This window comes from Diospyros lotus, chromosome 7 (genome assembly GCF_014633365.1).
Source record: "Diospyros lotus cultivar Yz01 chromosome 7, ASM1463336v1, whole genome shotgun sequence".
NCBI lineage: Eukaryota > Viridiplantae > Streptophyta > Magnoliopsida > Ericales > Ebenaceae > Diospyros > Diospyros lotus.
This window is the reverse complement of record NC_068344.1, coordinates 10552240-10577964: the sequence shown is the minus strand read 5'-3', so window position 1 is coordinate 10577964 and position 25725 is coordinate 10552240. Positions and strand designations below refer to the sequence as shown.

The window sequence follows — 25725 nt, the reverse complement described above, 5'->3', positions numbered from 1 at the left end:
CATTTTTTTTAAAAAAAATTCAAAATAATAATAATAATGGCAACTTGTGATTTATATAGGACCCAGTCGCATGGTCGGTGGATACGCAAATCTTCGTTCGTGTACATCCCAATCTTCCAACTCCAACTCCTCTCTTTCTCCTTATCTTAACTAATCTCTTTTCACATTAATTATTTTTTTTGATATTTTATAAAACTTTTTTTCCCCAAAAAAAAAAAAGAAAAATTCTCAAAATGTGGTTAATTATCTATTGTCACGACTCTCAATAACATTATTAACTCTGATACGGTCAAATCTGTGAAATGTATGTTCTCGAGATTTCACCAATCTACAAGAGATTGAAAATAGCATGTGAAGATATTTTTGAACTTTTTCGCCTAAAACAATCAACCACAAGAAACAAAAAAATTTTTATAGAGATTTAGTTAGAGTCTAATCCTTTCTTTTAAGATTAAACTTGAAGATTTTCAAAGCTTAGCTTTTCTAATGAGGAGAATTAATTTTATTTTTTAATTGAAACTAAAACTAATACTAATTTTTAATTGAAGATAAAACTAACATACAATCACTTATCTTAAGCAAGAACCAGTATCTTACTCATTTTAACACTAGTTTTTAATATTCTCTTATATTACTCATTTTAACAAACTTTGTCTAAACAGGTGCGTGTACAAGTTTCCACACACAAGAATTCAATTCAAATACAAAATTATCCATCATCACGACTCTCTCAATAACATCATAAACTCTTATATCATTAAAGAATTATGTTAGATGTACATCATTTTTGTATATCTTAGACTATATAAGGGGATATTATGATCAAAATACTCTTTACCTCACATGCATCTCATGATAAACTTTTTTATCATTAATACACCTTTACGTAACCTAAAATATACACAAAAATATACTAATAATATTTTTCAGCGTTAAATCTGTAAAATATATGCACTCTATATTTCACCAATCCACAAGAGAAAGTGAAAATAGCACTCGAAGACATTTTCCAACTCTTCCATCTACCGTGAATCAATTGGACCACCGCCTCAAGACTTTAGAGAGAATCTAAAATTGTTTGTTGAAATCGTGGAGATCACGGCAAATCTCTATCTCAGACGTCCCATCCACCGCCTCTGAACGCGTCGTTTACTTGGTTTTGGGAGTTTGTTTAATTAATGGTCCAACAAATGTCGCAAATTAAAGAGACAGTCTCTCTCTCTCTCTCCGTGGGTATAATATACAAACAATTGGCTGTTGGTAGGTACGCAGTGCGCATACAATACAACAAGCTCGCTCTTAATTAATTAGATGTAACTTAAAAGCTGCTGCTGTGGAGAGATTTGATTGATTTGTAGGGAATTTTGGCACATTGCAATGGCCACCGCTGGATCTAAACAAATCGGAATCACCAAATTCACGTGTATGCATTCTGGACAAAAGGCACACACAATAGGGTCGTCTTGAGACCAAATAATTAATTTACCACCGTGGCACGAATTTAGAATTGATAATAAGTCATCGGGTTCTCGCCTATATTCTTATGTCTCATGCTTCAAATTGTTATTAAAATATTTAAAAATAAAAATAATTTATTTAAAATTTTATAAATAATATATTTCTAAAAATTATTTTAACTTCTCACGTATATTTGTTATAATTATATAGTAATAGCATCACAACCCAAGAGGGAGAATGAATTGGGGGGTTTGGAAATTTAAAACTTTTTTTGAAGGTTTTGAAAAAATAAGTAAGAAAATAATAAAGTACAACAAAAATAAATATAAGAGGGATATAACGATATATAGTGGTTCGACTAAACCAATCTTAATCCACTCTCTTAGCTTCCCTCTAAAGAATTTAAAGCAATCCACTAAACCTTCTACTTGATCAAAAATAGGTCATCTAGCAACAAATTAAGAAATTACAACCTCCTACCAACACCTAATAGGCCATCTAGCATACACCAAAAATACAAAACCTCTTACCAAACCCCAAAAAGCATTCTAGCTCACAAGCTAGAAAATACGAGAATGATGTTGTAACGATCTGTTAGTGGGTCTAAAATAATTATTTAAATTATGATTATGTTGTGTGAGAATTTTGGTATTTATGTGAATTAAAGTGAAAAATATTTTGCATTGTAGAAGGGGGAAATTAATTAATTAAAGTAATGTTAAAGGGCTCAAATGTATTGGGCTAAGGGGATGAATAAGTCTTTGACAAAAATGGGCTAAAATGGATTGGGTTCCCCATTTGGGCCTAAGCCATGTATTAGCGTGTTGTGTATTTAATTAATGGGTTGGGTCATGTTGAAGAATAAACCCTTTAGGGCCTTAAGTGAGTTGGGCTAATTAAAATGAGTTGGAGTGATGGGTTGGGCTGAGCCCATTTGCAAAAATAATGTTTTAAATTAAAATGAAATTGAATAAATTGTAAAATGACCATTGTGGGTTTCATGAATGTACTGGAGGAGAGAAAAAGTTAAGGGTAATTGTGGAAATACATAAATAAGGATATAAAGAAAAGAGAAAAGAAATAAGAAAAATGGCAAAAGACTAAAAGAGGCTTGAATATTTGTGTGTGTGTGCGCGCGCGCATGAAGTAGGGACAAAAGGGTAAAAGCAAAGGGGGAGGTTGGCAACCCATTCCTTCCCCCTCACCTCTCCATGCCTTCTTGTTTCCTTCTTTAATTTCCAAGCTCGCTCTCTCTCATTGCTCTCCATTTCTTCTTCTTCTTCTTCTTCTTCTTCTTCTCTTTGTTCTATTATTTTCTTCATCTTCTTAAATTGAAACTTTACTTCTTCTTCTTCTCTTTGGTCTATTATTTTCTTCATCTTCTTAAATTGAAACTTTAAGAGGAAGGATTTCCAGATTTTGGAAGGGACAAGCTTCTTCTTCTTCCAATAATCATCAAAGGCAAGTTCCTCTTGCACTTTTTCTTTATTTATTGTGCAAGTTTTCCCTTCTTTCAGTTGGAATGTCAAAATATATCTTTATTTTTCATATCCTTGTTGTTAAAACTATTTTTGTATTGGTTGTGCGATTATCTTCATTTTTCCCTCAAATCTTTTACCTTGTCTAAAGTTCTTGTCAGGTTTTGTTGTTGGTCTCGTTGGGCTTGTTCATCCCATATTTTCTTCAAGGAATGGCAATTTGGGGAAAATCATCCATAGGGGTTTTTGTGTGTTGTTGTTTGTATTTCTCGCTTTTGGGTTCTTTAAAGTCGACTTCGTAAGGGTAAGAGTCAATTGTTTTGTGTAAAAGTCGATTCTGTACGTTAAGTTCTCGACCGGGTCAACTAAGTTGATGTAGAAGTCAACTTTCCATTTCAGATTGTGCACCTTGTACTCTTTAGACCATAACTTTTTGTCCCAACATCATAATTAAGATCCATTTTTTTGTTGCGACCCTAACTTGATAAGCTTTGATTTGGTATAGTATTTGATTCATTTGGACAAATATTGAGCTTGTGAGATTCCTTTCAAATGTATATTTGGTTCGTAGGTTTCTCCTTCCTTAAAATTCATTTAATCTTAAATTCAGGAAACAAATGCTTCCTCCTTGACCTAATTATAAATATTATCAAATAATTGCACTTGATTTATGTGGTGAAACCTATTTAAATTTTGAATTATGTGAAATAGTAAAGAACCTTAATGGACAAAAATTGAGGGTGTGTGAATGTCACTGGTTATAACATTATTTGTGACTATTTTGCATAGCATCGTGTTACTATATTGTTTCGCATTATGATGTTGGGTCATGGGTTGCATTCATTGGGGGGTTATGCTTTGTATGTGTTGGGAGTGTGAGCATTGGCATGACACAAATAGTTTATGAATGCTGACTTGTGTATGTTAGGCGAGCATTTGCATTAAAACATTAGTGTGTGTGGATTCTTATGTGGACATAGCATAGCCTGATACTTGGTTTATGAGGATCTTGTCATCACATTAATGTTGCAAGAACCATTGCATTCCTTATGTGTGGCATTGCATAACGATGAGTCCTTGGATACTGAAATTGTTTGGGCCTGGTGGGGAATGATCTGGTGTATACTCCGCGAGTGTTCTTTGAGACTCCAGGGAATGATCTAGTGTATACCTTAGGAGTCCTTGGTAGCCTGCTCGTGGCTGCTGGCAGGATTGTATACCGGTTCTTAGGTGCCAATGTCTGCATTTTATGTGGGCTCCAAAGACCCTATGTGTGCATCTATACATTTATGTTATGCTTAGGTATTGTGTTATATAACCACATGGCATGGATTGTGTGCCATTTATGTATATGAGACTGTCATGTGTTCCCATATACGACATGATATATATGACGTTCAAAGAAAGTCCGATCGTATCCATTTTTTGTTGTTTCTATACACTTGTTGAGCCATGTGGCTCACCTTAAAAATGTGTTTTGATAAAATGTAATAAATTATATTTTCTTTGAGGATGTTGTTGTCAAGTGTAAAAAGCATGAACCTAATTGTTGTCTAGATGTCGAGTAGTGATTTTCTTTTGGCTCCGAGTTATTCATACCTTCATATATCGATCTATTAATGCTTCCATTTGCTATATATTTGTTGAGTCTTGTGGCTTACCCTTACTTCTTTTGTCATTTTAAGAAAGGAAAAGATAGTTATTTGGGGCGATTCCCGATTAGATGTGTATAGAGATGTCCTGGCCTCAAGATCTATGCGTGTAAATTTTGAGGGCATAAGTAGAGGGTTTCATTTTGTATTTAAAGTCTTAGTGCCCTTTTATTTTGAAAATGTATGGGTGGTAAGCCCGAGATATGATGTAAAGAATGTTATAATATTATTTTGGTTTCTATTGATAGTAAGCAAATATGGAAATGAAAATAAATTTTGGCGATTATGAGTGGTTTTGTGTCTATATCCGTTTTGAATGGTCCTTCTCTTGGACTTCCTATGTTAGCGAAAAAATTCGAGAGCAGGCCTTGGTAGATGTACAAAAATAAAATCTGAGAGAAGAATCTCTCAGTTACAATGATCTCTCAAAGATAAATATAAAGACTTGAACAAATGATAATCAAAGTCTTTTGAAAGAGAAAAAAAAGCACAAGTATAATGGAGAAGTAAGAATACAAATGTTAGCTCAAATAAATTTATTCATACTTTTTTGTGGTCTTAAGAGCATCCTTAAATGATATTTATAGGCATCTCAAGAGTTTCAAAAGAAACTATCCATTTTTATAGTCGTTACTGTTCACAATGGTCGGATTACTGTTTATAACAGTTCAATATTGTTTACTATTCATTGTTCACTTTAGCAAACGATAAAAAGTCTTTTAAATAATTTTTTGCACATTTTAATCAAATAAAACATAGTATTTCAAATGCCATAAAAAAAATTTATTACAAAATTTTTTGCATTGAATTACATGATGAAATTGATTTTTATTTTTTTGTTAAGTAATTTGGTGCACCAAGTTAATAGGCATTAACAAAATAATTTCATTATCAAAATAAAATTATTTTTCATTATCAAAACCATATTAAAGGCAAAACATCAATATTCTTATATGTCTCATTTTTCAAATTGTTATTAAAATATTTATAAATAAAAATATAAATATTAAGAAGATTTCCAATTTTCTTGAAGTAAAAACTAAACATCGATTTGGGTTGAGTATGCATTGTTGTCTCACGATATGTCTCTTATGTGAGCCTTCTAATATTTAAGTTAGTCTCTTTTTAAAAAAATATAATAATAATAGAAATAAAATTAAACTAGAGTTCTTAAGATATCTCAACCGGATGGATCTTTTCTTATTTATAAAGAGTGAAATTGACAAGTAAAGAAATACCTAAATCTCTTGAGATTACTTTTTATGGTCTTCAAGCGAACACATCGGAGGTAAATTTAACCCATTCTTCATAGTCTAGTGGCATCGTGACATAAATAGTCTTCCAAAGATCACATCTATTTGACCTAAGAGTCTCTTAGAAAGGTCTCCCACTGTTAGAAAACTTCAGAGATTGGGTAACCCATGAGAGACTCTCGTAATGGTTACTTGTTCTTTTCAAGGTATTTCTTCAATATGAGTTGGATAGGCTTTTTGGAATAATTTGGCCTGGAGAACTTGCCCGTGTCCTCTTAAGGGTCACTCGAAGTCACTGGAGACCAATTTTCTTAAGAAAGTCTCCCAATAAGTTTTTAAGGCCTATTCATTTTGGGTTTCTTCCCTTTTGGGCCTCTTTCTTTGGACTTGGCCCATGTCTTAGTTACAACATTTCATAAGCTTAAGTTTAAACTCCATCATAAATCATACCAAACCATGGCTAGGTGGTATGAAGTTTACTAACATATTTTTAGGTCTTTTTATTTTTACTAAAGTTTTCCTATTAAAAATTTTAAATTTACTACTGCAAAAACTTTTGTTTTCTTATATATTAAAAGTTTAAGTTGCGTTCTCTTTACTGTTTTCAAATTATTTTTAATTTTCAAATTTTTAAAATAATGAAAACGCATTCTCTTTATTGTTTTTAAAAATACATTTTTGAAAACAAAAAATATATATAAAGAAAACTCAAAACAACAAAAAGTTATTTTGAGTATTTTCATTCAAAACAAATTCTAAACTCAAAACACATTTATTTATTTCTTTATTCATATTTATTATTGTAATGGGAAAAAATATTACAAAATTCATTAACTCTAAAATTTATATATTTTTTAATAATATATTAACATTAAATATTTATAATTTATTGAATAATCAAATTTCTTAAATAAAATATCATAAAAAATTATTTTCAAATTTTCAAAGAGAATGCATTTTTTAATTTTCTGTTTTGAAAAATAGTTTTTCAAAATGACAAAGAGAACGCATTTTCAATTCTCTAAAAATAGACTATCAAAACAGAAAAATAAAAATGAATTCAAAACTCAAAATTGAAAATTGAAAAACAAGAGAATGCAGCCTTATTGTTTGCAAATTTAGTAGTAACGGGCTTCTAAAAAGTTTCAAAATTTTGACAAGACTTTACTTTTGGAATGTGATATCAAATTCTAGGGTTATAAATTACATTAGGGCGGGCAAATAATATAGTTAGTCCCTCAATTTTATATTTTGTGACAAAATAGTTTTTATATTTCAACTTGTCTTATGACAACCATTAAACTTTAATCTTGTTACGATTTAATCTCTCTTTAAAAATTTTGTTAGATTCGGGCAAAAATTGTTATGTTGTAGATATATAAAATGAAAATAATAAAAAATAATAATAAAGAAGAAACAATTGCCAGCCCTTCACTTAACATTTTAAAAATTTTATATAAATACATAAATATGCATAATACCACACACACGCACATATATATGAAATTTGCATAAAAATTTTGGTAAGCAAAGAGAATATTTTCTTTGATTTTGGTGGTAATTTTTCAAGAAATTAAAAGAAAAGTAACTTCGAAGAAAATCTAACAAATTTTTAAAAACAAGAAAGAATGAAATGATGGATTCTTCCACTACTAGGTGTAGCAGGGATTGTTAGCAATGGCTACTGACTAGGGCTGGCAATAAGCCGAGCTACTCGCAAGCTGGCTCAAAACTCGACTCGAAAATTAGCTCAATAAGCAAACTCATGATACAAATGAGCCAAGTTTGAATTCAAATATTTGGCACATTTAGTAAATGAGTTGAGCTTGAACTACCATTAGCTCGACTCATTTGGCTCGTGACCTAGCTCGATATACTTATATATATATATATTAATTTTATAAATTTATTAAATAAAAAAATATTTATTACTTAATACTCAATAATATAAATATATACTTAATAATTTTATAAATATATTATTTAAATATATATTATATATATCGCATATATTATTTAAATATATATATACATAAAAGTAAGGTAATAGTCAATTTCGAGCTGAGCCAAACCGAGCCAGCTTGTAGCCATCATCAAGCCGAGCTCGAGCTAAAAAAATCAGCTCATATCGAGCTCAAGCCGAGCTATGAGCCAAGCTAAAATCAATCAAGCTGGGCCTAGCTCGGCTCAGCTCGGCTTATTGCCAGCCCTACTACTGACAATCACTACTTCTATATTTTTTATTTTTTATTTATTTTTTTATGTATTTGTTACAACTCAACTTTTTGAAAGAACTTTTAACAAATGATTAAATTGTAATAAGATTAAAAGTTTGATAACTGCTATAAAATAAATTATAATATAAAAACTAATTTATTACAAAATATAAAATTCAAGAATCAACAAAGTTATAAAAAAAAAAAGGGTGTCATTGCAAAAGACGGTAAGATAAGAATCTCTTGGATTCTTCCTATAAATATTTTAAATCATAGGGTTCAAGTATAATTTATCTAATAAAAATAAATGAAAAATATTTCTTATTACTTTTACTCTAATTGTCTATCTTTGGCTCAAATTTTACTTTAGATGAAACTAAATTTTTGTGTTTCAATAATTATGATTTGTTTTATGTTTTTGAATTTATTTTTTTCCATTTCTTACTCTTCCTCCCATAAGCAATTAGAGTGGATTATCATTAAAGAGGTAAATTAAACTTGCGAAGTTATGAAATTAGGTGAAACTCAAGGGACATTTCATTGATTTTGAGAAATTATGACTTCCTTTGAGATTAACAATGCAAATAATTTAGTCCTTTAACATTAATTAATTGTCATTAAATTATAAGTAAAGAAGAAAATGCCCTTCATTTTTTCTCCCTGTCCTATCTATCTTTCTGTCTCCCATTCTCGTATTTAGCATTTGTTAATCAAGATATAGATCAGAAAAAGTGGGATATGAAAAACATTCTAAACAAAATATTTTTCATTGTGTTTGTTAAATTTTCTAAAAAAAAGTCACGTGATTTCTTATCTTGAACTTTTAAAATAAATTTATCCCTTTCCCTCTTTGGATAATTTATCTTGAATTTTACATATAAGTTATATTGATAGAATCTTATCTTACTCATTTTAACAAACACTACCTTAGAGGAGATGGTTGTGCTCACATTTTGTAATACCCCAAAAGTCTAGAAAATGGTAGTATATATCGAGAATAAGTAAAAAAAGAAATAACACCATGTGGATATCTTTTGAGCTGAATGAAGGCAAAAAAAACTCCTGGATTAAGCGTGCTTGAGCTAAGAAAGCTTAAAGATAGGTGACCCCTAGGAAGTTCGCATAGGCTCATCAAGGTAAGTTGTTCCGATCCTTCCTATCATTCAATATGAAATGTTAAACATTTACCTTTCGCTAGCATTGATCTCTCGCTCTCTTTCTCTATCTTGCTAATTTTTCCTTTTTTAAGAAACTAACGAAGCCATATCTATTAAGGTCCACATTTCTTAGTTTTTCTTAGTTTTCATCAACACTTTTATCCCTCTTTAAAAAAAAAAAAAAAAAAAAACTCATGCTTATTCATTATCAAACGCTAACCACTGCCAACATAGGTTCACCCATTGATCCTAGGGTTTGATGGCTGACCGCTAATAATTATATTATTGTTTTTTCTTATTATTGGGAGAAGAAAGACAAACATTTAGAAGAGAGAGAGAAAAAGAAATAGAAATGAGAAAATTTTCCATTTCATATTTTTTAACATTAGACAGGTTAATGTAATTTCTCAAATTTAAAGAGATTACCTTTGAATTTTACTTAATCTCAGTGGGTGTGAGTATAATTTATCATTATTAATATCGAATCGAATCGAATCGAATTGAAAAGAGGTATTTGTTAAACTAGTTCACAAAAAAATTGAGAATCTTAATTTTTATCTAAAGTAATAAATGGCACATACTTTTTAAAGATATCTTCCTGCGAAGGAAAATAGATAGCAAGAAGTAAAATTTATAAGTGTCCAATTCCATTTTCTTAATCCCCAAGATCTCGACCAATTGCAGTTCTTCACTTTAAATTCTTAATATATATGTATTTATGTATGTATATATGTATATATGTGTATTACTTCAAATTTCTAATCTCTATCCTAATAAAACCCATCTCTATTTAGCCATAATATTGTCTCTGTCGCCAATGGTTATATATATATATTAGTTTTCAATTATAATTGTTGTTCTCAAAATATAATAATAAATTTATTTGACTAAAAACGTTATTATCAAGTTACTTGAGTTTACAAGAAAAGAAATAGTCAAGGGATGCAGGAAAGTTCCTGCACAAACAGTCCACTATTTAAATCAGATACTAAAAATAATAAAATCTGTATTGAAATCAATATTAGAGACGTATATTTTCTAAAATAAGTGTTTGTCTATTTATAGAGGGGTATGAAGTAATCCAAAGTAATTTAGGATTAACGTTCTTATAGATAACGTCTATTTTAAATTTTTTTAACTTTTTTAGAACTATAATTCTTACATATAATATCTATTTTGACTTTTCTTAACTCTGTTAGGATTAAAAATTTTAGAATTTTTACAGATAATATCTATTTTAACTTTTCTTAACCTCTGCTAGAATTTATATTCTTTCAAATAACATCTATCTCTTATAAATGATATTTATCTTTCTAAAAAAAATTAAATCTTATAGTTATCTAATTTGCTCATTGTGTGTGACTCCCCCAACATGTACATAAAAATTTAAACATTTTAACCCAAAAACTTATTTTGGGCTTTTTCATACATCATTTATCTAATTGAATCATTATCTCGAGAGACAATAAGAGATATGAGAGATTTTTTTTAGACACGTGTGACATAGTAACAAACTCGTCATTGCCCTGCATATCGGCAGCAAACTAAGGAGCTTAACCCTGCCTTTTATTTTTTCCAAGTATCATTACTATTTTGAGTGTTTGAAGCCAAACCGAAGAACGTAACCCTACCTCATTCTCTTGATGGTATAGTTCTCGAGGTGTCAATTCTGAAGCAGCACACAATGATTGGTCTTTTATTCCATCATTGATACATATTTTGTTTTCAATTTCTTTAGAATGTTCTTAATATTTTAAAACTTTTTTTAAAACAGAAAAAGCAAATCTAGTGCAATCAAAAAAAGACTTTGTTTCTTGTTCCCAAAATAACAAGTAAAAAAGCTTAAATAAAAAATAAATTTTTATTGATTTCTCCATCGCCTTCGTCCAACGACCATTAATGGCAAAGAGAGTAAACTCGATAGAGAATATTTAGCCAATGTTGTCGCAGGTGTTCGATGTGTTTGGCTAAAAACTAAATTTAGGCATATTTAAATATTTTTATAAATGACCAATAAAATAATGTAATAGTTTTTTTTATTTAGTGGCATTATTTCAATGACGTTTCTTTGAAAATAATCATAAAAATTCATAAACAATGACAAGATTTTAGAAGCGCCATTGAATCATGGTTGAAGACACAAGTTTTAGTGACACTTTTTGTAGTGATTAATGATTTAGAATAACGAATTTTTATTAGGAAAAAATATAGATAAATGATTTTTTATATTTATTTATATCGTTTAGTAATTAAAAATTACAAAAAAGTTCACATTAAAAGACATGAAAAAGCTCGAATCTATGACCTCGTGTGTGTAGCAAAAGTTGGGTTATTGCTCGAGTTGTCATTGAATGCAATAACATAGAATTTTACATTTTTTTTTTCATCAAATAGACACAAGGGCTGATTTGAATTGATGAAGAAATCCCCATTCATCAAAAGTGGCATATAATTGATTGACCTGGCAATTTAGTTGTAAAAATATTTCGATAAAGTTGTGTATTCGAATCTTAATAATGCTTAAATGGTCTCATGTTTAAGTCGGGAGCTCAGTGACATTGTTGAAGATCTTAAGAGAGTATAAAGCTAATCAAGTGTGTCAAGATACAAAATAAATATTTTTCATTATCTCTTTATGTTCTGATGAGTGACCTCAAAATAACTCTTACATTTTTTATTTTAGTAAATTCCATTCAAATTCAATGTAATTTAGGCCATTTTCACTCAAACCCCCTTTATTAAGTCAATAACCCCAACAAATTGTTTTTGAAGTATAAAAAATTGAGATAATTCATGGAAATTCAAAATACCACAAGTAAAATCATACATGCTCAACCCCTTGAGGTACCGTAGACGATTCTCCGCACACGTTCGAGAGTTTGGGTGTTGCAAGGTTGTGGGTTTGAGTTTAAATTCATGTAGACAATGTATTATTAATTTACTTCTATTCAAGAGATTAGGGCTTGAGTTTTGAGCCGAACTTACCGTCCTACTCGTTAGCATGAGCGGATAGAATGTGATTTATAAGAAAGGTGTGACGATCTGGGGCAGAAGGCTACTTGTGTATCAAGGATTTCTCAATTTTCATGATAAAAAGAAAAACAAAAAAAATCATACGGACTCAACGAAAACCTTAATTGAAAAGATTACAAAAGAAATAAAGCACAAGAACCTTAGTCGCTAAAAGCAAATAGGAGGAATTTATGTTTTATACATCTTTTTTTTTTAAAAAAAAAAACATACATACATTTGACAATTATAATATGGACGTAATCATAAAATTAGGGTGAAATCTAGAATATCCAAGGGATATTGGTACCTTCTCACCTTGTTTCTACACCGCACATCCTTTCAATTCCATTGCATTGCACTAAAAGCCCCTAAATATATGATATATAGAATAATTAACACACAATAATTATCCTTCTTTAAGACACAAGCTGTTATATGATATATAGAATAGAATTATGGGTGACAATCTGATGAAATTGTTGTTAAATAATCAATTATTTTTATAGTTCTGGGCTCAAAGTTACATAAACTTGTAGGGGTGGATCTATGTATGAGCTGCCATGAGCTTCCACAACAAAAATTATCCCAGCCTACTTGTAGAGTAAATTTTTTGATTATTTAATATTAGCCCAGCCCAAACTTAGTCTAGCTCATCCTAATTTTTCCCAACCCAATTTTTCCCAACCCAGCCCACTTACCTGCAAACCCTTCTTTTTTCTTTCCTCTCTCGACTTCGCTCTCGCTCACTGCTCACCCTCGCTGTCTCTCGCTCTTTACCTCCTCTTCTCTTGCTCATCCGCTTGTGCTTACCCTCGTTTTCTGCCTCTCTCTTGCTCTCGCTCGCCCTCGTTGTCTCTTTCTCACTCGCCCTTGCTATCTGCCTCTCACTCGCCCTTGCTATTTGCCTCTCTCGCTCTTGCTCGTCCTCCAGCTCTCGCTGTCTTTCTCTGGCTCTCCCTCTCTGCCTGACTGTCTCTCTCTTGCTCTTGCTCACCCTCACCCCCACACTCGCTCAGACAGTCAGCTTCACCCTCTTGCTCGTTATCCTGCCTCTGATTTAGGTCTTCGTTTTACCCTCCCCCCTCCCCAAACTTTCAAATTTGCTTCATTCGAGCCCAAGTATGTTTTCTCTTCTTTCAGTTCTTTGATTCTCGACAGCTAAATCTAGATAGCTTTTCTATTTTTCACCCATATTTTTTTCCATGTTTATGCTTGATTTGTTGTTGAAACGAAATTGCTACCTTTTTTCAGCAAGTAAGTGATTTTCTGGTAACTTTGTGTTTGCTTGTCTATTTGACTATTGCATTTAGTTAGGAATTTAGGAATTGACGTGGCTGGAAGCCTGGAATTTGTTATTGTGAATCTGTTATTGAATATTTGAATCGACCATACTTTTGTCTTCTCTTTTTTAAACTCTAGAAATACAATTGTTGTATTAGACTTGTATTTGCCTCAAATTTTGAATTAAATATTTTAATTGTTCGATTATTGAATTGTGCTATTTTGTATTTGTGTATCTCAGAATTTAGGATGAAACAACAACATTCTGTGAAGAAAGGAAAAACATTGTTATCTTTTTTCAGAAAGAGAGATCATCACACTAGTGAAAGTATTTCAATTCATAGTGAGTAAAATCAATTTAGCACAAGTTTAATGAATTTTTTGCTTCAAAACCTAGTCGAGCACAAGTTTAATGAAAATTTATTGTACTGATTTTTTGGTTACATAAGAATTTTATTACATTAACTTTTTAAATTTCAACCCCCCCTAAACCTAAATTCCTGGATCCGCCCCTCTTTGAATAAATTATTAAATGAACAAAGTTGCAGTGTTGAACAAATTATTGAATTGTCGTTGATAATCAATTTAGTTATTGTACTTTAAAAAGAGTTTGATGGGTACATGGATTAAGAGATCCACAAGAAGATAAAACCCACAAGTCTAGAAAAATATGTTGAGTGAAAGGACCCAGGAGATCATCTTGAACGAAGGGCTCCCGAGGAACCCCCTTGGTAAACCCAAGAATGAGGTCTTGAGAGACTCTTTCGGGAAATCTCTCTTGGGGCATTCTTCTGGTATTTAATACAAAATGTTACCTCCAAGATCTTTTCCTTGAAAGTATGAATAAATAATCTCTTCTTCTTATTGTTTTTGTTTTCCCCTTTGAGTAGTAGAAGTGTAGCAGTGTCCGCCTTTGGCTGTTCCTTTGTTACGCCAGCCTTTCTTTCAAACACTTTAGGCTATATAGAATATAGTTATAATTCTTTTTCGATGATCACCCTGCACTCTCTTATTTCCTCATGGGAAACATCTTTTTCTTTTAACCATTCCTCTTCTTCCTCACCCTCTTCATTAGAACCCTTATGTCACGAGATGAACCAGCTTGCTTCGAGATTTTTAATTCCTTCGTAGCCGAATTTCTGTTATTTCTTATTGTTGTAACTCTTAGTTATCTAGCTGTAATTTTCTGTTAAGAGTTAGTTTTAGGCCCCACATGCAATGGGCGAATAGGATAAAAAGGTTGGTTGCAACCGCAAGAGGGAAGGAATCTGCTATGGCAAACTTACCCTACCTCCGGCTAGTAAGGTTCTCTAGAGAGACAATCAAGAAATAGAATAAGAATTTCTTCCTACTTCTCATTTTCTCTCTATATTTCTCTCTATTCTCCCTCTTCGTCTCGTTCTTTCTACCTTTCTCGTTCTATTCTTACTCTTCTTTTATTACTCCAGAACTAGTTTTTAACTTGTCACAATCAGGTTGTGACAAATTGGTATCAGAGCCACCATCCTCGATCAAGCTAGGATAATGACGATGGCGGAGGGAACTCAAATGAAGGCCTTAGTTGCAATTACAACAGTTCAGCTCGGCTATGACCAACACCCATAATCAGATAGAGCAATCGGAGTTAGGAGCTAAACAGAGTCACGAAGCGATTGTGGCAATGGATCGGAAGGTAGAGAGTTTCATGGAAGGATTGGAACGAAGACTTGAAGGCTCCATAATGCAGGTGTGAGAGGATCTGGCTGCCCAAATGCAATAGTTTATGTTAATGTTCGGCCGCCAAAATCAAGTAAGTATATCTCCCGAATTTCCTCCTAGGGAGAGAAACAAAGCCAATTCTTCAGGGGAATCGGGGAGTCGAAGGACAAGGTGCTATGGAGATAGAGGGTGAACCCGAGGATGAGCTGGAAGGATTACTCCATGTGGGAAAGGAATGGTCCGGGTAATATCCACCAACTAGGATTTCCCATGCCCCTGGTAAACATTCCCACATTCGACAGAGTGAATCCCCGATGGTGGCTAAGAAAATGTGAGAGAATGTTTGATTGGTACAACATTCCCGACAAGCAGAGGGTGTCATTGGGGTCAGCTTACTTCAATGAGGTGGTTGATGCCTGGTATCAAGGGTGCATAAGGCAGATAAGGGATTGTACTTGGGCGAAGTTCTTCGAGAAACTGTGTGAAAGATTCGGAGAAAAGGGCATGGTGGATGTCATAGAAGAATTCAATAAGCTTAAACAGACCGAAAGTGTAGAGTCATATCAGGTACAATTTGAGGAGCTAAGGTCCCTCATGATTCAACATAACCCCCATCTATTCGAGACATACTTTGTGTCCAGCTACTTAAGTGGGCTTAACGAGGAGCTTAGGCCGATGGTTAAAGTATTGAGGCCTCAAACGGTAGAGCAAACAGCAGAGAGTGCTTACCTATAGAAGTTAGCAGTGGAGGCGCTATTAAAAAAATAAAGGCAACAAACAAGGGGAATGGCTGCGGGAGCCTTTAACTCGGGGGGAAGGGGTTACGCTAGAGAGCCAGTAAAGGTAAGCAATGGGAATAGAGGTGGAGTAGGCACAAGTTCACTGTCGTACGAGGATCAATTGAGAGAACATAGGAGATTAGCTGGCATTTGCTTCCGTTGTGGAGATAAATACCACGTCGAGCACCAATGCAAAAGACAAGTCCTACTACTAGAAGGGGATGATGACTAGGAAGAATAGGTGATAGAGGAAGGAGATTACAAGGACCTTGAAGAGGAAGATAATGGGGAGATTTCCATTCACGCCTTAAAGGGAGTAGTTAACAACAAAATCATCAAGGTGGAGGGACAAGCCAAATGGGGTAACCTCATGATCCTGATTGATAGTGGGAGCACCCACAACTTTCTTGATGAAAGCACTACCAGAAGGTTGAAGTGTCCGCTGGTAGGGATACTTCCTTTGAGTGTGACAGTAACCAACGGCCAAAAGGTGTTGAGCAGGTTGTCTTGTAGCAATTTTTGTTGGGAAATGCAAGGGAAAAAAGTTTGAGGCAGATTTAAGGTTATTGCAGCTGAGGAGTTGCGATATAGTCATTGGGGTGGATTGGATGAAGGGGGTAAGCCCCATCAGCTTCGATTTTAACAAAATGGAAGTATCCTTCAAGAAGGAAGGAAGGAGGATGACTTTATCGGGGAATAAGGAGGCAGCAACTTGTAAAATGATTTCTAGAAAATGACTACAAAGAGTGTTCAAAGGAAGATGGAATCAGTTGGCACAATTTTTCTCAATGGTGGCCATAGAGGAAGGGCTAGAAGATCAAACGATGCAGAATGAGATTGGCCTTACTGTCAGCACAGCCCATAGAGGTCCAAACCAGGTACATTACTAAGAGATTATTAATGAACTGTTGATAAAATATGAGGATCTTTTCATGGAACCCAAATCTCTACCCCCAACCAGATTATTTGTCCATTCCATCCATCTAAAACCCAACATGGAACCTGTCAACAGTAGGTCGTATCAATACCCCCCAATTCAAAAAAATGAGATAGAAAATATGGTTAGGGACATGGTTCAACAAGCCATAATTCGACCTAGCCAAAGTCCATTTGCCTTTCCTGTTCTCTTAGTTAAAAAAAATGATGCATCATGGCGATTTTGTGTAGACTATCGCCAACTTATCGTCAAGGATAAATTTCCCATACCCTTGATAGAGGATCTTTTGGACGAACTTCATCATGCCCAATACTTTTCTAAACTGGAATTGTGTTTGGGATATCACCAAATTAGGATGAATCCTGAAGATATCCATAAAACGGACTTTAGGACCCACCATAGGCACTTTGAATTCGTGGTGATGCCAATGGGGCTCACCAATGCCCCAGCTACTTTCCAATCCCTCATGAACAGAATTTTTGAACCACATTTTCAAAAATTCATACTTGTATTATTTGATGACATACTTTTCTATAGTCCTACCTTTGAGCAGCACTTGAACCATCTTAGAGCTACCCTTAATATCCTTAGATCTAATCAACTCTTCATTAAGAAATCTAAATGTGTGTTTGGTTAAGGACAAGTTGAGTATTTGGGGCATATTATATCAAATGAAGGAGTTAGCACTGATCCAAGGAAGATAAAAGCTATGATAAATTGGCCAAGGCCGGCCTCAGTTAAGGCCCTAAGGGGATTCCTAGGTTTAACCGGATACTACCGCCGGTTTGTACAAAACTATGGAATCAAGCACTAACAAACCTAGAAGGAATGCTAATTAGATTGCATCAAGAAATCCTTGTTAGAGTAGATTTTATCTATTAAATGTTTATAAGTAGTTCTTTTAGATTGTAATTGAAGTTAGCTTTGATAATTGACATTGATTAATGATATTGATTTTAGTAGCCTAATTCCAAAAGTTTGTATCTCATGTTTTCCTAGACTGATGTTTTCACTGCCAATTTTATGATTACCATGTTAATTGTTGGGGTTTTAACAACTGTGATTTTACATTCATATAGAATTTAGCATTTAATCTAGGGTTGGCAATGGTTCGGTTTGATTTTGATTTTTGCCAAAACCATAACCAAACCAAACTTAAATTACTAAAACCAAAATCAAACCATTACCCATTTGGTTTTAAAAATTAAAAACCATAATCAAACCATTCGGTTTCGGTTTAACCATGGTTTTTTTAGTTTAATCCATACCAACAAACAAAGACAAATAGCATTCATAAATTTTTTTGATAATTTCACAACAAACAAAGATAAATTCTAATAAAGTTACCTTATTCTTGCATAAAGTTACAAAACTTCTTGGATATAAAATCACATCTCCAAACCTACAATTGTTAAGATCAATAAATTAATATTTGCATAATTAAATTATAATTTAAGCTAAAAAAAATTAGCTACGAAAGTTAATACCTTTATCAACAACATTAATATATTCTTCATAAATTGATGCATATCTATCTGAAATGAATGAGCCAACTCCATCTAACAAAATTATAAATATAAAAAATAAATTAATATGAAAAGAGATAAGGCAGAGAGCGAGAGGCAGCGAGGGTGAGAGAGATCGAGGGCGAGCGAGAGCAAGAGGGGCCGAGCCCTAGCGAAAGCAAGAAAGATCCAGCGAGGGCGAGTAAGAGTAAGAGAGATGCAGAGAGCGAGGGCGACTAGCGAGCTCGCACGGAGGAGTAAGAGAAAGAAGGCAGAGAAGGTGAGAGAGATCAAGGGTGAGCGAGAACAGGGGCCGAGCCCTAGCGAGAGCAAGAGAGATCTGTTGTTTTACTTTTATATACCTAGTTTTGATGATGAAAAATAATATTTTATTTAATCCCTAAGTTATGAATCAAGATTGTGGTTTTCAACATAAATCAATTTCAATATCAAGTATTATTTTGTGAGAATGAAAAGCAAATGAATTTCAAGTATCGAGAATTCAAAGTCATATTTTTCTAAGTCTGGAAGGTTAGAGCACCTTATAAGGAGACATATATGAAAATGTTTTAGTTTTAAAAAACTAACTCCCAGTAATTCAATAGTTAACATTCATTAGTGATAAAATGATTTTTAACGAATTTTTCAAGAAATAGAAAGTGTATATCTTAGAGGTGGTAAAATCACAAAATCCTAAATTCCTACTAAAATCCAAATTCTACTTTTTTATTCTTATGGATTTTGATTTTTTTGATATTTTTATTGAATCCAAATGGGGGTACTTTCTTATTTACATTTATGTATTAAAGTAAATGGAAGGTAAAATATAAATTAAACAAAATGTAAATATGTGGTGATGTTTTGTATTAATCAAGTGTGCTTCTACATGTTATCTGTTAAGTTTCCAGATTTTTCAAGAAAATAGTCGACTATGTTGTTTAGTGCTGTCGACTATGCATAAGGATAGTCGACTATGCTTGTTTAATCTGTCAACTATGTATGGAATCTTTCGACTATATTTCATCTTGTCGACTATTGTGAAAGGATAGTCGACTATGCTATTTATTCTGTCGACTATGTTTGTACATGATATTCAAAATTTTCTTTGTAATTTTTGATCTGTCGACTATGTAAAAGGATCTGTCGACTATGAGAAGTTTTGGTTGAAAAATAGTCGACTATGCTTTCTCATCTGTCGACTATGCCTAGTTTTATTTGAAGAAATAGTCGACTAACCCATTTGATCTGTCGACTATGTGTTTCATAGAAACTTACAACGGCTAGTTTTTCAATCTCCAACGGCTAGTTTCTCATTCTCTAACGGTCACAAACGGCTTCATTTCTCCTCAATCTTGTGAGAATCTTATAAATACAAGTCATGGATGATTAAGAGAAGGCTAATGGACGGGAATGAAATAATTTGAGTTTACTGTTACTCTCGTTTGTATTTACAGTGATTGGGCTTCAATTTTTTTCTCTCTTCAAGGCTTTGATTTTAACTTGTATTAATTCATTCAAGCCTTGTTTTCTTTGTGAGAGAACTTGTAACTAAGAGTGCCAACTCTTAGCATCTCGTTTACATTTGTATCACTTTTATTTTCCTAGCTTTGTGCTAAAGGACTTGCTCGTTAAAGCAAGTGGCTATAATTCCTAGTTAGGTGCTAGAGGGCTTGCTTGTATAAGCAAAAGGTTGTAATTCCTAGTCTTAGACTAGGGGACCTACTTGGTTTAAGTAGGGGGTTTTAGTGAATTATTTGCAAAATCCTTAGTGAGGAGTTAAGGTAGTGGATTAGGCTTGGGTTAAGCTGAACCACTATAAATCCTTGTGTTTCTTGTACTTGTACTCTTTGATCTATTTATCTTTCCAAGCATTTCGTTTTTCCTCACTTGGTTCACATATTTATTTTTTGTAAACTTTCATCTGTCACTTTTATATACTTCACGTTTTATTCCATAAAACCTCAATTTGTGTTAAAAAGCTTTTCAAGTTCAATTAAGTTTTTAAAATAACCAATTCACCCCCCTCTTGGTGTGTGCCATAGCACCTCCCGTTCTAACAAGATCCAGCGAGGGCGAGCGAGAGCAAGAAAGATGTAGAGAGTAAGGGCGACTGGTGAGCTCGCGCGGATGAGCAAGAGAAAGGAGGCAGCCAGGGTGAGAGAGATTGAGGGCGAGCATGAATAAGAGAGATGCAGAGAGCAAGGGCAACGACGCGCGGACGAGTGAGAGGCAGCGAGGGTGAGAGAGAGCGAGAGTGAGGTCGAGAGATGAAGGAAAAGAGTTTGCAAGCAAGGCAATTGGGTTGGGGTGGGCTAGGCTCAGCTGGACTGGGTTGTATATAATATATATTATATATACATATTATATTATGTATATATTCGATTCAGTTTGGTTTGGTTCGGTTACCCACCATTCGGTTCTGTTTCGATTTCGATTTCGGTTCGGGTTTTGGTTTGGTTTTAGTGAAAACCATAACCAAACCATACCCATTGAAACAGTGTTTAATTTTTTTCAAAACTAAACCAGTACCCAGTCAAATGATTTTTAATCGCGTTGACCGATTCGGTTTCGGTTCGGGTGCAATTACCATCCATTTAATCCACATGCGAGCTATTCTGTGTGATCAATAATCAAATTTGGTTGCAAGATTTCTTACTCATTTTAGAGATTTGTTAATTTTTTAAATAGGTTAATGTTATAAGGAATTAAATAGGTTAATGTTATAAGGGTGTGTTTGATTGTGTGAAAAAAAATAATAATTTTCATGAAAAATCAAAACCATTCCCCCCACCCTTAAGAATTGATTTTCCTTTGTGGAAAATATAGTATTTTTATACTTAGGTGAAAAATAAATTTTATGAAAAAAGTTATCAATCAAATACCCAAAGTTAGAATTTAGTTAGAAAATATTTTCTTTTCCATGCCAATCAAGCTCACCATAATGATGCATTTAATTGCAAATATGGAATTTATATGAAAAAAAATATTTTCTAGACAATTAAATTGTCTAAAAAAATGTCAATTGAAAATATTTGATTAACCTAATTTTCTACTTAAAAATTGTTATATCTTTTTAACATTTGGTGTTTGATAGTTATTATTTTTTATGAAAATAGTTATTTTTTTTAGTTTTTGTTATTTGATAGTTATTATTTTTCATGAAAATTATTCCTTTAAAAATATTAAAAAAATATACAAATTAATAATCAAATACAAAAAATAAGAAAATATAGATATATTTAAAAAGTAATAGATAAAAAAATCACAAAATAATTAAAAAAATAAAAAATCAGATACGCATACACAAAATAATAAATAAAAAATTAAAAAAAATCAAATACACAAAATAATTGTGTATATATTAATAAATTATATATAATTATTTTATCATTACATTTAGATATATTATACACAATTTTTTTAATTTTTTTTCAAAAACTTTCTTTTAATTTTTTTATATTTTCTGAATACGGGCGCGCGCCTCCTCCCCCCCCCCCCCCCCCCCCCAAAAAAAAAAAAAACACCCCACCTTCATCACTCACTCAATCTCTCACCCTCTCACTTTCTCTCTCTCCCCCTCCCGCCACCGCCGTCGACCCCCACCGCCAACGTTGCGCACCGCCGTCGTCCCCCACCGTCAACGCTGCTGCACCGCCGTCGCCCCCCAAAACCGCCGCTCGAGCCCTCCCTCCCTTCCTCGCCGCTAGATCTGTCCATCCCTTCCTCCGCTGCCGCTCCCGCCGTCCCTCCCTTTCACCGCCGCTCGATCCGCCAAGCTTCAGTGAGTCTCTCTCTCTCTCTCTCTCTCGCTCCGTCGCCCCCCCTGCTGGCCACTGCACCTGCCATTAAGCTGCAGCCTTGCACGTCAAGGGGAAGGGCCGGCTGCTTTCAATTGCCTGGAAAATTTGATCTCTCCACACGCCCCCCCCCCCGGGCAAGAATTTTTTCCAGCAAAAGTGGGAATTGGCCATCACATGACCAAAAGATGAAAATCATTTTCCATGGAAAATTTGGGTAATCAAACAAATCAAAACCTGGAATTTGGGTAGAAAATAGTCATTTTCCATAGAAATTGTGGACAATCAAACAGGACCTAATTGTTTTGTTGGGTACTGATTCCTAGTTCTATGATGGCAATTTGTATATATGGTTTGTTTGTAAATTAGTGTATAAATTTGATAATACTTGCCTGTGTTCTTTTCTATTGATGTACAGGATGTTGAAAGCTTAAGAGCTGATGTATAATGTTCAAATGGCATTAATCCACTGAGCAGATTGTGTTGGTCAAGGCAAGGAAGAATATATAAGGAATAGAAGTTTCTTCTTATAGAAATGCCACAGTATTATGACATTGATGATATTATAGCAGAAGATAAGGTATGTTACACTTCTCACTTGAAGGTCTCACAAAATTTCTTTGGAATTCTGCTTCTAATATGCCGAGGTCTTTGCTTTTGCTCAAAGCTTGTCCCTGCTGTGTTTCAAGTGGCAGCTAATGGAGTTGGGCTCTTCGATTCTAGTGATGAAATGAATAAGGTGAGTTCAATGTATGAAATAAGTAATGCAAGTTCTAAGGCGTCATTGTGGAAGGCCAAGGAACACGTTGCTGGCCCTAAGCTTGATGGGTGTGTTTTACTATTTCAGGTAGAACAAGGTTCAAAGGTAGAGCTTCCGTTTTGGCTTGCCCGTGAGCTGCACCTAAGACAAGCAGCATCTATTAGTCTTCCCCCATGTTTCAACCAAAAGTAAAGCTCAATATATGTCTTAACTGGTGTTCATGCCCAATTTAAACAGTAATGGAGGATCTCTAATTGGTCTTCATGCCTAGTTTCTTAAATTTCATTTCATACAGAACATGTTTTGTTAGCTGCATCCATCTTTCATAACTAATTGAATGAACTTGCCCAACTGACCCGTTGCAATCTCCTAAGGTGAAGCAACTCTCTGTTTGCAAATCCTATCTGAAATTTGGTGAGATTGAAAAACATGGCTCTGAATTCCTGTGTCCTGAGAGAACCATGGCAAAATATGAACATGAATTTCTTGTTCTTTGTTGAAAATTTTAATTGCTCTTGTTTCTTTTTCATTTCTCCTTACATCATATCTTCGAATGCCAGGACAAGAGAGGAAATTGCAGCTGATGCTGCACACGTGGATTTAAGGAGTCGATGTCAATACTTCTATGAATTGGGACGCAAGTTATATTCACTGTAAGGTCTTTAACCCTGCTTGTTATTCTTTGCAACCAAAAATAAATTTCCAATATCCACCAAAATAAATAAATTTATATTTACCAACAATGTCCTCTTTTAGGCATTTGTTTTTTCCTCCTATCTGATACGTGGCATAACTTCAGTTGCAAGTGGAAATTCTTAAACTATTTCTGTTCACTTTAATTATAGCTGATTGTGTGAAGTATGTTTGGACTATTTAGAAATGATTGACACATTGTGTTTCCTCGTTACTCAAACCATTTTGTGGAATTCTTATAATTGTCCACAAGTAATAATTGCATTATTAGGCATGTACATACACTACCAGGCAGGAATTGATGCCAACTATAAAGTTATTGGTCTCCACAAACCATAGATAAATAATATATGGATTAACGAGAGGCGCAAGATGAGACAAAATGCATTTATAATATTTTTTTTTGCACCCAAAACATTCATATTGTTTCGTGATAAATGTATTGTGTTTTAAAGCATTCCATCAATCAATAGATTTTTTTTTTTTTTTTTTCTGTTTTAAAACAAGGTACAATAAATGCACATTGTCTTGCACTTTAACAAGATGGGGCATTTATTGCAATTTGCACCTTAACCTTGAGTTGTGCCTTTAGGGCATTGGTTATCATTACCCATAATATATAGGTCCAAGAATGTAATGCCATTCTGGCATAGTAGGTCTCAACAGGAGACCTATTGTAAACTCCTCGTTTCACATCCTCACAAACCTTTGGAACTCCATAATCTCACCAGACTATAACCGAAATGCTTTGCTTAATATTATTTTCTTGCAAAAAGTTTTTCAAATTTGCTTAATTAATCAGTTACACTTAAGGATTTTTGTCTCAAATTTTCCATTAATCATGTTATTATCTCTTGATCTCTTGATATTAAGTTAGAGGTTATTTCTTTTTCAATTTCTGTTTCACCTTGCCAATTAATTCTTTCAATGTTTGACAATGTGATGCTAGTCAAAATAGTTTTCTATGTTAGCAGGTGTAGGAAAAAATTGGGGGACAGATCTACTGTCATAGCTAGGAGGGTCTACTTTCACTCGTTTCATGATAAATATCTTGGCTAAATATTGGGGATTGCTATTGTGAATAGTACCAGCAATGTCCCTTCTTATACCTATCTTCTGGCACTCATCTGATGCATGATACCTTGGAAGTTACCATGCATAAAAATTCTTCAATTCAGCTCATATCTTAAAAAGACATGTATTATTTCTCACCTACTGGAGGAGGTCTCCTGCACAAATTTAAAAATAAGAAATAATAATTTTCGGAATTTTTGCTGCTAGTAGTGTAACTTCTTCTGATATAGCTTTATCTTGAGAGGCAAAATGTTGTATACTAATGCATGTTTCCTTTTGATGGACAGAGTGGGAGATAAAACCATTGCATTGCTGCTCTTAGCTGCATTTAGGATCCGGTATAAGGAAGTCCTAATCAGGTTGCAACCTGCAGCGTTGGCAGTGGCTCCTAAATTCTTGACACTCTTGACAAAAGAGGAGACGAAATGTGAGCCTTAAGTACTTTGACACTTTTAACAATATATATATATATATAAGCGTCTAATCTCATCAAATGCTGACTAATGTTATGCTTGTGCTTTTGAAAGTGTATGAAGCCGCCCAATCCTCAATGGCTGCATTTAAGAAGTGGAGAATGGGTGGACCCAGATTTCAGAAAGCATCTGTTCTTGGGAGAAAAAGGAGACCCTCTGATTAGTAGATAGATTTTTCTACTCTCAACTTCGACTTTTTATCTGCTGGTAATGGTGTGTGTAATGAAATTGATCCCACTTTCCAGTTTCACTTTCTATTAAGAGTTAAAATGTAGCATAAATTATTGCTATGTTGGGTGCAAAAGTGAAATTCTTCATCTTAAAGGCCCCCAAATTATTGTTATGTTGAACCTTACCTTCGGTGTTCCACGTTTCGCATAGATCTTTTTTAGCTTGTTTTTAATGCTTTTGAAAGCGAGGGTATCCCATCATCAATTGATCCTATTTAAGGGATGAAAGTGCGTTACCACTAATCTTGCACCCCCCGAGTCTTTCGACCTCT

General features: G+C 33.6%; 1 protein-coding gene across 3 annotated transcripts; it reads left to right on the top strand.

Moving 5' to 3' along the window:
* Positions 1 to 21993: 21993 nt before the first annotated feature.
* LOC127806105 (DNA replication complex GINS protein PSF3-like) lies at positions 21994 to 25513 on the top strand. 3 transcript variants are annotated; one of them, XM_052343128.1, is made up of 7 exons: positions 21994 to 22207; positions 22642 to 22803; positions 22891 to 22962; positions 23071 to 23171; positions 23544 to 23636; positions 25038 to 25177; positions 25278 to 25513. In XM_052343128.1, exons 2-7 carry the CDS (start codon positions 22759 to 22761, stop codon positions 25385 to 25387), a joined length of 561 nt encoding a protein of 186 aa, XP_052199088.1. In that variant the 5' UTR covers positions 21994 to 22207; positions 22642 to 22758; the 3' UTR covers positions 25388 to 25513. The 3 variants fall into 3 exon arrangements, with proteins under 3 accessions (XP_052199088.1, XP_052199089.1, XP_052199090.1); XM_052343129.1 differs by lacking the exon at positions 21994 to 22207 and adding an exon at positions 22221 to 22440; XM_052343130.1 differs by lacking the exon at positions 21994 to 22207 and having other exon boundaries at positions 22664 to 22803; positions 22919 to 22962.
* The last annotated feature ends 212 nt before the right edge of the window (positions 25514 to 25725 follow it).